Here is a 14,810-nt window from a genome sequence, read left to right as displayed (position 1 = left end):
GTTCTGGCATCACCAGGTGGTAAATTACTTAATAGACCAACAAGAAAGAGCGTTCCAAACCTCTGCCAATAACAGCACATTTTCAGTTTCCCCCTCCCAATCAGACCACTCTGACAGCTCTAGCAAAATTCTTGCTTGACAAATTGCTATTTGCTAAGAAGCCATTTTTGTTTATTTGACACATTTTTATTTAAAATAATCACAGTAAGGTTCTTAATTTTTACCCAGAAATGATTTGATATTGAGATAAAAACGTCTGCATTGGATCTTTAAGGTGAGATGTGACTCTCCTCCATTTCACACTGCACTTCAGCACTTTAATGTAGAACACCTCCCAAGGCACAGAGAGGTGAGTTGCCTCTATTACATTATACCACACAAGCAGTAGATCCTCTAAAGACTCTACTCTAGGTCCCTTAATGCATGGATAATGTCATTAGCCGTTTTCAAATAAGCCTATGTAGACGCAGGTCCAGAAAGGAGAGGGGAGAGATGGCATCAAAGCACACTATAAGTTACACATTGAGAGTTAGGGAGTGTGTGTGTCTACTTCCTTTGCTGGGCTGAAACTGAGTGTCCTCTCAAGTACCGATTTCCCTTTTCAGCAAGACTTACATTTTCCCCTTATAAATAGGTTCTTCCTAGAGGTGTACTAATTCATGTCAACATTACATTCAAATCTGCAATCATAAAAATCCCTGTATTATAAACAATTCATTAGGCTACAAAATACATAGAAGTGCGCATTTAAAATAATATTAGTGTACTTTTCCAGAAGTGACATGGGGAAAGTTACAGGCATTTCCTTTTCCATCTTCAGCTATCTGTTTCATAAACCTAGAGCTTCTGGCAATGTCAGAGCAGTTAGTGTGAGTCCTTGAGAACAATACAGGCTGCTTGTATTCACTCCACCGCTTCTAAAGAACGAGCCCTTTGAGCACTCACTCACACAGCTAAGTTAGAGCATACACTACAACAACCACATACAGAACATGAGTACGGTGTGACTTTACAATTAATCAGTATTTTTGGTCCCGCATTACCATACATCTTTACATGGTAGTTACATAGGCAGTTATAGTGTAGCTACACAGTATTACTTAACCTACAACTACTGTAATGTTTGTGTCATGCACTATTTCATAGATTTTATGAACTCACAAATTGAGTTAAGTGATATGAAAAGTGGAGAAGTTATTTTGCAAACACATTTAAGTTTGTTTGCAAATGTACCGTTAATGCATGTAAAAAAAAAAATGTCAGTGTATTCTCATTTCAAACAGGTCACACATTACAATGTACCTGCCTATGTAACTACCATGTATTTGCATGCTACATAAAGAATGCCACAGGGGCATTCCAATAAAATGTATATTAGCCAACAGAAGAGCACGAGAATCAGCAAAAACAAGAAAACTGACCCATATGGAAAATCAAACACTAAATGCAGGGCGAATCATCACAATACAATTTTTTGCAGTCAAGGCATTACTCTGACCAACTCTCACCTTCAGAGAAACATGAAACTTAATTCAAGTGTCAGTTTTAAGCGATCCAATATCAGAGAAGGCTGGTGGGGCGAGCTATAGCATGGGCTCATTGTAATGGTTTGAATGGAACGGAGTGGAACATGTAGTTGCCATATGTTTGATACCATTATATTTATTCCATTCCAGCCATGACAATGAGGCAGTCCTCCTATAGCACCTCCACCAGCATCCTTTGATCCAGCCATACATTCAGAAAATCAATATACTGCAACAATAAATTAACCAATATTTTATGCCTTTCTCTGGGGATAACAGTTAGTCTTGGGTTTGTTATTTAAAATAGGTCAGGTTGTGGGAATGTGTGCACTTTAGTAGACTTGCAGTGAGAGAGGGACTGGATAATATGCAGACAGAGAGGAAGTGGATAATATGCAGACAGAGGAAGTGGATAATATGCAGACAACAGACTTGGGAGGATGAAAAATTAAAGCTAACTCAAGGTGGGGTGTTTTTTAAAAACCACATTTATTTATAACTACATTTCTTAAACAGAAAATGCCTGATGCATGAATACGGTGCATGAAAAACAAAAACGTACAACAATGCATATATAGCCTACTAAAATCTATAAAAAGACAGCTGGGAATGAATTTTCACAGAAAACAAAATACAGAATGACAATCACTTTATATAATATGCAGATTTAACAATAAAATTGCTCCCCATCTCAAAACACTCAGACGTTGCCGGACAGAAAGCTTTGCAGTATCCATCAGTGCTCAAATGACTATATTGTAACGACCCTGGGTTTATAAGCGCGGAAATCGACTCTGCCGCACGAGCATGCTTTTGCGGCACAGTCGATAGCGCGCCGGACCTCGGGCTCGAAGGTCGAGGGTTCGAGACCTGCTCCCCACTTTCATTACATTGGGTGTCACAATATGTAATATGGCCCTCAATGGTAAAGAAAGGTTTAGCAGAAGGTCTTGTCATTTCAAGGAGGTGGTGGTGGGGGGTTTGCTCAGAACGCATAATTAGCTAGGCTACTTATTGCATGTGCTGTGAGTGTGACTAATTCAAATAACATATCACAACTCCGTAAAAGACACAACTCAATACAACATAGTCAATCATGCCAGGTAGGTGGGTCACAAAAGCACAAACACTTAAAAAGTGACAGAAGAGAGGAGACATACCGTTTTTGAGTCTAATTCGTGATGTGGCTGAGCTAAGACGTTATCTACACTGGCAGCATCTACGTAAGTAACGAATCCAAAGCCCCTGTGGAAATAAACAAGAAACATTGTAATCAGTGAGTCAGTCAGTGGCGCAGGAGAGTGGTCAAACAGCCTATCAGTCAGTAGTATGTATAACTACAGCTGTTACATTGATAGAAACAATAAGGTCAAATGCCAGGCTACATTGTAGCCTAACAAATATAATGCAGCCAAATGTTACATTGTAACAAATATTTACCAAAGTTGGCTATGTTGGTGTATCCATAGGCTACTTGATATCAAAATAGTTTACCTTTCATATCATATTCAATTATTTCTTAAATGTAAATGCCATTTCCTTTTAATGCTGCAAAAAGAATCATGTGAATGAAGTGTCATCTAATTATTTGCCATATTTTCAAGCATATTCAAAGATTCACCAGTATTCTATCTGTAGTGGTGGTCAATGTCAAATTGCGTTACCTTTGCAAAGCGCTGATTCAATCGCTTGTAAAAGCTCGACGTGCGACAAAAATAAATGGCTGCTTGCTTGCTAACTGATTTTGCGTAATCATAAGGACACTGCAAAGCCACAATTAATACAATTGCAAACACAGGGTGGGATGTATTAGCTAATTACCTGGAGCGTTTTGTCGTTGGATCTCTCATCACCATACATTCTCTGATTTCCCCGAATTTAGTAAAATAGTCTCTAAGGCTGTCTGCAAAAGAAACACAAACGGGAGGTTACTGGTCGTTTTCATTCTTCTTTCAAATATAGAAATGACTATATGTATGAGCTTTAAATGCCTCTACCTACTAGTATGCACATAGGGGTCGAATAGAGGACTTCAAATGATATCAAATAAAAAATAACCTTGCGCGCACTGAAGTAGGTAGGTATACACACACACACACACAAAATCAGACGTTGCAACTAGCACCGGCAGCCTCGGCTACTACAGAACACAACCCGACAATGCCACACTGTAGTCCGCAAATTATTTCCTTACCTGGTGAAGTTTGCCAGCTGAGACCACCGATAAACATTTTACTGTAAGGGGAAAACACAGGAGAAGTGAGTCCAGATGTCAGATCGGCCATTTTGACGTGTAGCTAACTACTTGGCTAGCTCTAGCTAACTACTTGATATAGCGACAGAAAGCGAACAAAACATAGGCAGAGCAGCAGTAAGAGAGCTCTAGTTATCAAGCCCAGCGAGCTATTGCTATAGAAAAAGGGGGCAGGCCGTTTGCTAATATAATCAAACAAATGTGTAGTTGACTGCATCCGGAAGGCAACATCAATGTCAGTGCTTTGATAAGCCGTGCAATATTGATACAATGTAGCTATAACGATAAAAGTGTCAGTGCTGTTCGCAGTCTTACCCCGGGTCGTGTTGCGAATCATTAGGGCTTCCTCCAGATGTGGCTTGGCTCCCGTCTCCCTCCATAGCTAACCCAACTATAGCCAGTAACTAACGAAGACAGGCGGCACAACACTACACCGAAGCACGCTAAAGAGAATTTTACTGAGCCGGGAATGCAAGCGTCACACGTGGGATCAGCTCAGCCTGTGGCTCCCTCCCCCTCCCTTGACCCACATGGGGCGGGGTAAGAGCTCGTCACCTAACCAATTCAATTGACGTCATTAAGCATTCCCCGCCCATATACAGATGTAGCTAACTAGATTTGTGTGTGTATGCGTGCGTGCGTGTAGGTGCGAGCGTGCGTTCGTGTGTGGAGCAAATTACATTGTCGATATACCAATAAAAATTTAACATTAGTGTAATATTTGAATATTTAACAGCAATTATGTTACTGTAGCAACTCCTATATTACTCTGTCTGTGTGTGTGTGTGTGTGTGTGTGTGTGTGTGTGTGTGTGTGTGTGTGTGTGTGTGTGTGTGTGTGTGTGTGTGTGTGTGTGTGTGTGTGTGTGTGTGTGTGTGTGTGTGTGTGGAGCAAGGGAACAATTACATAATCGATATACCAATAAAAATGTAACATTACTGTAATATTTGAATATTTAGCAACAATTCTGTTACTGTAGCAAATCCTATATTACTCTGTCTGTGTGTGTGTGTGTGTGTGTGTGCATGCGTGCATGAAATAAAATGTATATCCATGCATCAAAGTTGATGACTGCTATGTCTGCCCCCCCCCCCCCCCCCCAAAAAAAAAGATTAGATTAATGCAATTGGCAGATGATTTGCTAAACCATTTTAGGGTAACCTTTTCTCTACTATGCCACCATAACTGTGAAGTTAGTTGGTGGAAAACTATAGAGCATGCTAACAACATGTTCTATTCATTTACACAGAATGTATGTGTCCTTGCCTGGTATAGGCTATTTCCTTGATTATCATGATACTGGAATATATTTCAGATGGTCACTCAGTCGTCTGTAACATCTGTGAATTTGACATAAAACACCAGATCAGTTCTCTGCAGCTTGATGGGTAGCTTAACAAATCTCACTTCATATAAGAGATAGAGAAAGAAAGAAAGAAAGAAAGAAAGAAAGAAAGAAAGAAAGAAAGAAAGAGACTGAGAGTGAGAAAGACAGAGACAGAGACAGAGAGAGACGGGGTGGAAGAAGAGAACCCATTGGCAGGTCATCACTCTTTTGTTTCCCACTTGTTTCCCCACTTTATTTGTGTTTTTCCCCCTTAAGTAGAGCTTTCAAACCACATGAAATAAAGGCTGCACACATCAAGCCAAAGATTTGGCAAAGCCGACTTAAATCTGACCGATTGATTGGCATGTGGAGGCTTGCGGTTTCACCTCACTGGCTAGCTAGCACTTAGGAGCTGTCTTACTGTTGGCTAACTACACAGAGAGAGGCACCGCTGGGCCTCTTCCTCCCCTAGCAGTTGGTTACTTTTTACTCAGAAATTCCATGTGAGAGCGCAACAAAACCCTATGCTGCAACCAAAATCATAGTTCACCTCACGCAATCATTTAGATGACAGTGTAATGTTATTTTGTATTCATTGCAGATGATTGACATTAAGGGATTAATTAATTGTTGATGGATAGATTCCAGTTGGCAAGACAGAAAAACACAATATTTGCTGAGGAGCTTTTTGTTGTTGTTGACATTTCATCTTTACAATCTAATGACTGATTACTCGGTTGCACCTGTTGGAATTTCATGTTTGCATCTGCATCTGAGGCTGCTCACAGACAGACAAGGTTGGTTTCAGTATTAAAGCTACATGCTAAAATCTAGGTCCATGGCTTCATAATCATTATGGAGCAGAATGTGCTCATTGTAAAAATGATCTTCAAATTTCACACACAAAAAACATCACCTCTACTTGCCTATTTAACTTTCATTAAGTTTATAATGACATTTTAAATTAAGCGTAGCTTGCTGTAATTCAAGCTACACAATATTTTATAATTATATCATTAACAGTAACAAGAACAGTACTTAATGACTATCATACGTTATTTAGGGCATCATCCAATTATTAAACAAGCATCATAAAATAAAGTTCTGCCCAAATACCAAATATCTATTTGATAAACCTTCACACAATTAAATGGCTACATGTGGGTAAAAAAAAGCATTTCCTCTCCTCAAATAATGTTCTCTCCTCACAACATGCAACATAATAATCATCCTAAGAATACTTCCAGAACCACACGAGGGAAAGAGGTGGGAAGAGGATAGGACCAGAGGACATGAGGATACAACACAATGGAGACAGAGCCCTAACATTGTTGTTAGATATAATCAGGTTATTAAAATAGAGAGAGTCAGAACAGTATAGCTCTACTGTATGTTTATCACTGTATAGAAATGTCTCCAGCCATCAACAACCTGTGATTTGACATCTTTAAAAGGACCTCTCATTTTCACACATGCTCAGTTTATTATAGTAGGAGTCTATGGTCACTTCCACAACAATATGCCATATATTACTTACATGTATCATAAAACACAGCGTTTATCTTGATATCGATCAACTACACTTTTCTTATGCTTTAAGTGTAATGTTATTACATTAATTTTAAACTATTTGGTTTAAAGGTTACAATGTACAACCTGCCATCTAGGAACCTACTCTGGAGCTGAACACAGCTGTGGTGGGCAAATAATAGCCAGCTCCTCAATCAGTGAGTCAACATTATCTGAAGAGCTACACACACACAGATGTGTGCATTGATTACCTCAGATAGAGAGAGGACAGGTTCACTGGTGGTGGGCTTTAACACGGATGGAACAGAATGAAATAAAGCAACAGGCCTGGCAGACTGGAGTTAGTTGGAGCCTCCTGGAGCCCCAGGGATCTCTGACAAATTGGAGCTGCTATTAGAATGTATTGTAAAGAGGCAATTTTCTCAGATCACACCAAGTAACGGAGATAAGAGGATCCCCCAAGACTTTCTCTTCTTGGGAAGATGAGTGGAGGAGAGGAGAGGAGACTGTAGCATTATCAAAACCAAAGATAATAGGAAATGACAAACTGTGACTTCATTAACCAACTGGGGTCTTGGAGGAGTCACTTCATTTCCCTACACATTTTGCGATGGCCTCTGAATCTGTTAAAACCGACTGTAGACAACATATTCAACTGCTATCATTTAAATCACCATGTATGCATTGCAATATTACCACCAGACGTTTCTCTAAAGACAATGAACTGGAAAGGAAAATAAACAAAGTCGATTCTGATTACTGTGTGGTAACCACAATGTTACTAATAAATATAATATAATACCTGCTGATAAGTGACAAATAATAACATTTGATTGGTTCAACATATGATCATTACTTGCTAATTAGTAATTTAGTAGTTACAAGTAATGAGCAACATGTTGCCTAGTCCTAACTAGTCCTAGTCCTAACTAGTCCTAGTCCTCACAAGGCTGCATGATACTAGGTAAGCAATACAACGTTTGAGAGAGTTCCTTCTATGTGGGAGAATGAGCAGCATAGCATGCTATTGTCTGCCACTCCATTGTCCTGCCCCAGATCTATAGTATATCATACCATTTAGAAGTCAGCTCCTGATAAATGTAATGGTTTGGGATTGTCATAGCGTGGCAGACAGATATTCCAATGAGAATGAGAAACCCGCTAAGCAGAGAAATAAACCCTTTTCGAGATGGCATTTTTACCACAGACATATTACTGGCCAAACTGACATATTAGTGTCCAAACTGACATATTAGTGTCCAAACTGACATATTACTGACCAAACTGACATATTACTGACCAAACCAACATATTACTGACCAAACTGACATATTACTGACCAAACTGACATATTACTGACCAAACTGACATATTACTGGCCAAACTGACATATTACTGGCCAAACTGACATATTGCTGACCAAACTGATATATTACTGGCCAAACGGACATATTACTGACCAAACTGACATATCAGGTGCTTCTACACCTGCATTACTAGCTGTTTGGGGTTTTAGGCTGGGTGTCTGTACAGCACTTCGAGATATTAGCTGATGTACGAAGGGCTATATAAAATAAAATTGATTGATTGATTGATTGATTAGTGTCCAAACTGACATATTAGTGTCCAAACTGACATATTGCTGACCAAACTGACATATTAGTGTCCAAACTGACATATTACTGACCAAACTGACATATTACTGACCAAACTGACATATAACTGGCCAAACTGACATATTACTGACTAAACTGACATATTAGTGTCCAAATAGTCACATATTGCTGACCAAACTGACATATTACTGGCCAAACTGACATATTACTGGCAAAACTGACATATTACTGACCAAACTGACATATTAGTGTCCAAATAGTAACATATTGCTGACCAAACTGACATGGCTGAAATATACCAGATTAGTGTGCTGCAGCAGTTTATTGTTTTTCTGCTCAATTAACACCAAGAAAAACAAGACATGTTAGAACAGAATTCCCCATGTGAACAGGTCCCAAGTGTATTTTCCTTCCATCCTGTTTAAATGCAGACTGATCATTTCACGTCGGCTGATTGCATGGCAAAGATCCTGTTTTGTTTTTATGTGTTTTCATTAAATGTTGAAAGATTTCCACAAGTGGACAAAATCCCTATCTGTTTTTATTTGTTACTAATTAAAACACATATAATTTGCTAATGAAAAAAGCTCTCCGTGCATTATGTTTTGATTACAGTGTGATGTGTCAGCGTTGTCCGATGCCTGTTGCTGCCAACAGCTTTAGTGCAGTGACAGCCACACACAGTCACACACACACTGGCACATTCAGTTTAATAAAAATCCATCCTATTCTTTTGTGTGTTTTTTTACCTGGCACATCAAGAAAAGCCTTAAAACAAAAGCTGTGAGCTTTCATTCTAATGAACTTTCATCAAAAAGCTATGGGTCTGAGCATCAAAGACACAGCTTCTCTCACCAGCTGGTAGAGAGAGAGACTCCTGCATGAGCAGGTAGGCTATCCACACTACTTTGTAATACTCTCCAAGACACATTAGTAGATCAAATGGTGTTGAGCACCCACTCATACTTGAACTACAAAAACACACAAAATACTTTCATATATGCTCATTTTGGTTACCTGATGTTTGTTATTATCTTAATATACATTTATTCACTCAGTTATTGTGTATCAATATATTTTTTCTGTGTCTGCCCACTTATAATTCTATAGTAGGCTAAGTGCCACTTGTTCCATTCTGTTGACTGACATCTCTAGGCTTTGCTTTGCTACTGTGTTGTTAAGCTGTCTTCATGGGTGACTTGTCAGTCCCAGTATACCTTTCACAGTGACAGGTCCCACTTATGGACAGACTGTAACTGCATCTCAATGAGAACTGCCACCCTACGTAGCCTGGCACAAACCCATGGTAAAGATGCTTAAGTGGCATTAATTCAGAGATTAAGGTTAAATAACAAATATGTTTAAGAGGTACAATAGGAAAAACTTTGGCTTTGATTTATGGGCAACATGAATGAGCTCATAATATTCAATTGCATCCAGCCGGTGTGCTATGAAATATATATATTTTTGGGACTATCTATGCTGTTACATCGACCATACAGTATATGTGCTGTTTGTGTGGATCCAAAAGACCAAACTCATTCCCTCGCCTGGGACTAGGACTGGGACTTCAATGGATCTGGAAGCTCATCATGTTCCTAGACAGCAACAGCTCTTTGCATAGCAATATCTGGGCTGTCAGGAGCACACTATCTACGGCTGATCTTCTGACTTCTTACACCATCTTGTGGCCATTTCACATGTCTCACCCGAGGCCTCTGTTGTCAATGGAAGATCCCACTATCAAGATGCTGCTATCAATTGACAGCACTCACAATGCCAGAAGCAGAATAAAGAAGCTATTTGTGACTCTACGCCCTAATCTATTAGGTTTTGCTCTAGGCCTTTGTCTGAGACAGATATCACAAGAGGTGATAGGATGACAGATACTGGACCAAAAATTAATGAATTAGTCAGAAAAAAAACATGACAACAACATTATTACAGAATTCCAAGAAAGAGCCACCACCACAACTAGTGATGTCTACTGACCCATTCTGTCCAACTCCCTCTGCTCTCCTCATTCTGCTTGTAACCAGAGCTGAATTATTTTAGGTGTCAGTCACCCAGCTGCTCTTTATTCTGCACCACTCTTCTTGCCCAGCCCCTGTGCAGAGAGAGAATCACTTATTCTTCCTGGTTGGAGTACTGTACTTAACCAGTCAGCAGTGCACCACCTCACTGCTCCTCTGTTAAGGAAGAAGAACAGTTCACTGGCAGCCAGAGTCAAAGGGCAGAACACTTTTTGTAATTCATGAATCTTTACCTAGAGAGGCCTCTTGCTTTCACATTGGCACCTCATAGAGAGAGGCAAAAAGGAGCTTGTTCAGAGTGTACTGACCTCTTTGAGATAGATACTACCTGGCTGGCAGCTCCATTAAACAGCACCGCACAGTACATCTTCAAAAGGTATGATCTATTGCCTGTGAAAGGCTAGTGTTAAATCGATGTGAGTATACACTGTATAGATATGGAAAAAAACTCAAATGACTGATTATTACTAGTGGGTTAATTTCTCACCCTGAGGTAGTGACAGTATAGTTTTTCTATCGGCTCATTAAAACTAACTCTTAGCAATAATTTTGGAATGTGATCTATTGTGAGCAATAAAACCCTGTTCTGTCCAAAATAGCCTACACATGGACAATCATGTCAGATATATCCTGTTTATCCTAAATTAAAGACCTTGCTTCTTACTGCTCGCAGCTATATCTGTAAGTGATATTTCATATCTGAAATATCACTTACAGATATAGCTGCGAGCAGCAATGAACAGGGTTCACAGGATGACAGAAAGGACACAAGATGTAGGAACTATCTTCCTTTATGTGCAATCACAAAATCATAAAGAAATAAATACAAAATCTGGAGTGACGCGAGCCTACCAGATGAGCATAATTCCTTCTAAGCTCACTTCAAGGCAAGCAACACTGAACGACGCATGAGAGCACCAGCTTTTCCAGACGACTGTGTGATCTCGTTCTCCATAGCCAATGTGAGTAAGACCTTTAAACAGGTTAGCATTCACAAGGGCCAGACGGATTACCAGGACGTGTATTCAGAGCATGCGCTGACCAGCTGGCAAGTGTCTTTATTGACATTTTCATCCTCTCCCTGACCCAGTCTGTAATACCTGCATGTTTCAAGCAGACCACCATAGTCCCCGTGCCCAAGAATGCCAAAGTAACCTGTCTTATTGGGTTAAATGCGGAAGACACATTTCAGTTGAATGCATTCAGTTGTTCAACTGACTTGGTATCCCCCTTTCCCTTTCCCTTAATGACTATCACCCTGTGGCACTCACATCTGTAGCCATGAAATGCTTTGAAAGGATGGTTATGGCTCACATCAACACAATCATCTCAGACTCCCTAGACCCACTCCAATTCGCATACCGCCCCAACAGATCCACAGATGACGCAGTCTGTATTGCACTCCACACTGCCCTCTCCCACCTGGACAAGAGGAACACCTCCGTGAGAATGCTTTTCATTGACTATTGCGTTCAACATCATATTGCCCACCAAGCTCATCACTAAGCTCAGGACCCTGGGACTAAACACCTCCCTCTGCAACTGGATCCTGGACTTCCTGACGGGCCACACCAGGTGGTAAGGGTAGGCAACAACACATACACCACACTGACCCTCAACACGGCCCTTCAGGAGTGCGTGCTTAGTCCCCTCATGTACTCCCTGTTCACCCACGACTGCGTGGCCATGGACGACTCCAACCACATCAAGTTTGCTGACGACACGACAGTGGTTGGCCTGATCACCAACAATGATGAGACAATGATGAGACAGCCTATAGGGAGAAGGTCAGTGGAACTCAAGTCCTTTTGTTCACCTGACATAGAATTCCTCACAATCAAATGCAGACCGTATTATCTCACAAGAGAACTCTCCTCAGTTATCGTCACAGCTGTGTATATCCCCCGCAAACGGATACCAAGACGGCCATCAAGGAACTTCACTGGACTTTATGCAAACTGGAAAGCATATATCCTGAGGCTGCATTTATTGTAGCTGGGGATTTTAACTAAGCTAATTTGAGAACAATTCTACCTAAATTCTATCAGCATATCGATTGCTGTACACGAGCGAGTAACACGCTCGACCATTGCTACTCTAACTTCTGCAATGCATACAAAGCCCTCCCCCGCACTCCTTTTGGCAAATCTGACCATGACTCCATCTTGTTGCTCCCCTCCTATAGGCAGAAACTAAAACAGGAAGCGCCTGTGCTTAGGCCTATCCAACGCTGGACTGACCAATCGGATTCCACGCTTCAAGATTGCTTCAATCACGTGGACTGGGATATGTTCCGGGTAGCCTCAGACAACAACATTGATGTATACGCTGACTCGGTGAGCGAGTTTATAAGGAAGTGTGTAGGAGATGTTGTACCCGTTGTGACTATTAAAACCTTCCCTAACCAGAAACCATGGATTGATGGCAGCATTCGCGCAAAGCTGAAAGCACGTACCACAGCATTTAATCATGGCAAGGCGACTGAAAATATGACAGAATACAAACAGTGTAGTTATTCCCTCCGTAAGGCAATCAAACAGGCAAAACGTCAGTACAGAGACAAAGTGGAGTCACAATTCAACAGCTCAAACACGAGACGTATGTGGCAGGGTCTACAGACAATCACAGACTACAAAGAGAAAACCAGCCCCGTTGCAGACATCGACGTCTTGCTTCCAGACAAATTAAACAACTTCTTTGCACGCTTTGAGGACAATACAGTGCCACCGACGCGGCCCGCTACCTAAGACTGTGGGCTCTCCTTCTCCGTGGTCGACGTGAGTAAAACATTTAAACGTGTTAACCTTCGCAGGGCTGCCGGCCCAGACGGCATCCCTAGCCTCGTCCTCAGAGCATGCCCAGACCAGCTGGCTGGTGTGTTTACGGACATATTCAATCAATCCCTATCCCAGTCTGCTGTCCCCACATGCTTCAAGATGGCCGCCATTGTTCCAGTTCCCAAGAAAGCTAAGGTAACTGAACTAAATGACTATCACCCCGTAGCACTCACTTCTGTCATCATGAAGTGCTTTGAGAGACTAGTCAAGGATCATATCACCTCCACCCTACTGGTCACCCTAGACCCACTTCAATTTGCTTACCACCCCAATAGGTCCACAGACGATGCAATCGCCATCACACTGCACACTGCCCTATCCCATCTGGACAAGAGTAATACCTATGTAAGAATGCTGTTCATTGACTACAGCTCAGCATTCAACACCATAGCACCCTACAAACTCCTCATTAAGCTTGAGACCTTGGGTCTCGACTCTGCCCTGTGCAACTGAGTCCTGGAATTCCTGACGGACCGCCCCCAGGTGGTGAATGTAGGAAACAACATCTCCACTTCGCTGATCCTCAACACCGGGGCTCCACAAGGGTGCGTGCTCAGCCCCCTCCTGTACTCCCTGTTCACCCACGACTGCGTGGCCATGCATGCCTCCAACTCAATCATCAAGTTTGCAGATGACACCACAGTGGTAGGCTTGATTACCAACAACGACGAGACAGTCTACAGGGAGGAGGTGAGGGCTCTCGGAGTGTGGTGTCAGGAAAATAACCTCTCACTCAATGTCAGCAAACCAAAGAGATGATCATGGACTTCAGGAAACAGCAAAGGGAGCAGCCCCCAATCCACATCGACGGGAAAGCAGTGGAGAAGGTGGAAAGTTAAGTTCCCCGGTGTTCATATCACAGACAAACTGAAATGGTCCACACACACAGACAGCGTGGTGAAGAAGGCGCAACTGCGCCTCTTCAACCTCAGGAGGCTGAAAAATTTGGCTTGTCTCCGAAAACCCTCACTAACTTTTACAGGTGCACAATTGAGAGCATCCTGTCGGGTTGTATCACCGCCTGGTACGACAACTGCACCGCCCACAACTGCAAGGCTCTCCAGAGGGTGGTGCAGTCTGCACAACGCATCACCGGAGGCAAATGACCTGCTCTCCAGGACACCTACAACACCGATGTCACAGGAAGGCAAAAAAGATCATCAAGTACAACAACCACCCGAGCCACTGCCTGTTCACCCCGCTGTCATCCAGAAGGCGAGGTCAGTACAAGTGCATCAAAGCTGGGACAGAGATTGAAAAACAGCTCCTATCTCAAGGCCATCAGATTGTTAAACAGCCACCACTAGCACAGAGGCGACTGCTTGATATCATTGTCCACTTTAATAAATGGAACAGTAGTCACTTTAATAATGCGGCTTTAAGAATGTGTACATATCTCGCATTACTCATCTCATATGTATATAATGTATACTGTATCATTCACTATCTAATTCATCGTAGCCGCTCTGTCACTGCTCATCCATATATTTTATACTTATTTATTCTTATTCCATTCCTTTACTAGATTGTATTATGTTTTGTTGTGGAATTGTTAGATACTGTTGGAATTGTTAGATATTGTTAGATATGTTTTGTTGTGGAATTGTTAGATACTTATCCTATTCCTTTACTTGATTTCTATTTAGTTTTGATGTGGAACTGTTAGATACTGCTGCACTATCGGATC

The 14,810-nt window shown here is 41.4% G+C and overlaps 1 protein-coding gene across 9 annotated transcripts in view; it reads right to left on the bottom strand.

The window, feature by feature from the left end:
* LOC139549367 (RNA-binding protein Musashi homolog 2-like) overlaps window positions 1–4,353 on the bottom strand; it is a 302,329-nt gene extending 297,976 nt beyond the window's left edge. For all 9 annotated transcript variants that reach the window (XM_071359809.1, XM_071359808.1, XM_071359810.1 and 6 more), the window contains exons 1-4: window positions 4,096–4,353; window positions 3,721–3,761; window positions 3,348–3,429; window positions 2,687–2,771 (exon numbers count right to left, since the gene is read on the bottom strand). In XM_071359809.1, coding sequence (XP_071215910.1) covers window positions 2,687–2,771; window positions 3,348–3,429; window positions 3,721–3,761; window positions 4,096–4,160 — 273 coding nt within the window. In that variant the 5' untranslated portion in view covers window positions 4,161–4,353. The remainder of the gene's footprint in view (window positions 1–2,686; window positions 2,772–3,347; window positions 3,430–3,720; window positions 3,762–4,095) is intronic.
* Between the last annotated feature and the right edge of the window lie 10,457 nt (window positions 4,354–14,810).

Source organism: Salvelinus alpinus, chromosome 22 (assembly GCF_045679555.1).
Source record: "Salvelinus alpinus chromosome 22, SLU_Salpinus.1, whole genome shotgun sequence".
In the NCBI taxonomy this organism is placed as follows: Eukaryota; Metazoa; Chordata; class Actinopteri; order Salmoniformes; family Salmonidae; genus Salvelinus; species Salvelinus alpinus.
This window is presented reverse-complemented; position numbering and strand designations above follow the sequence as displayed.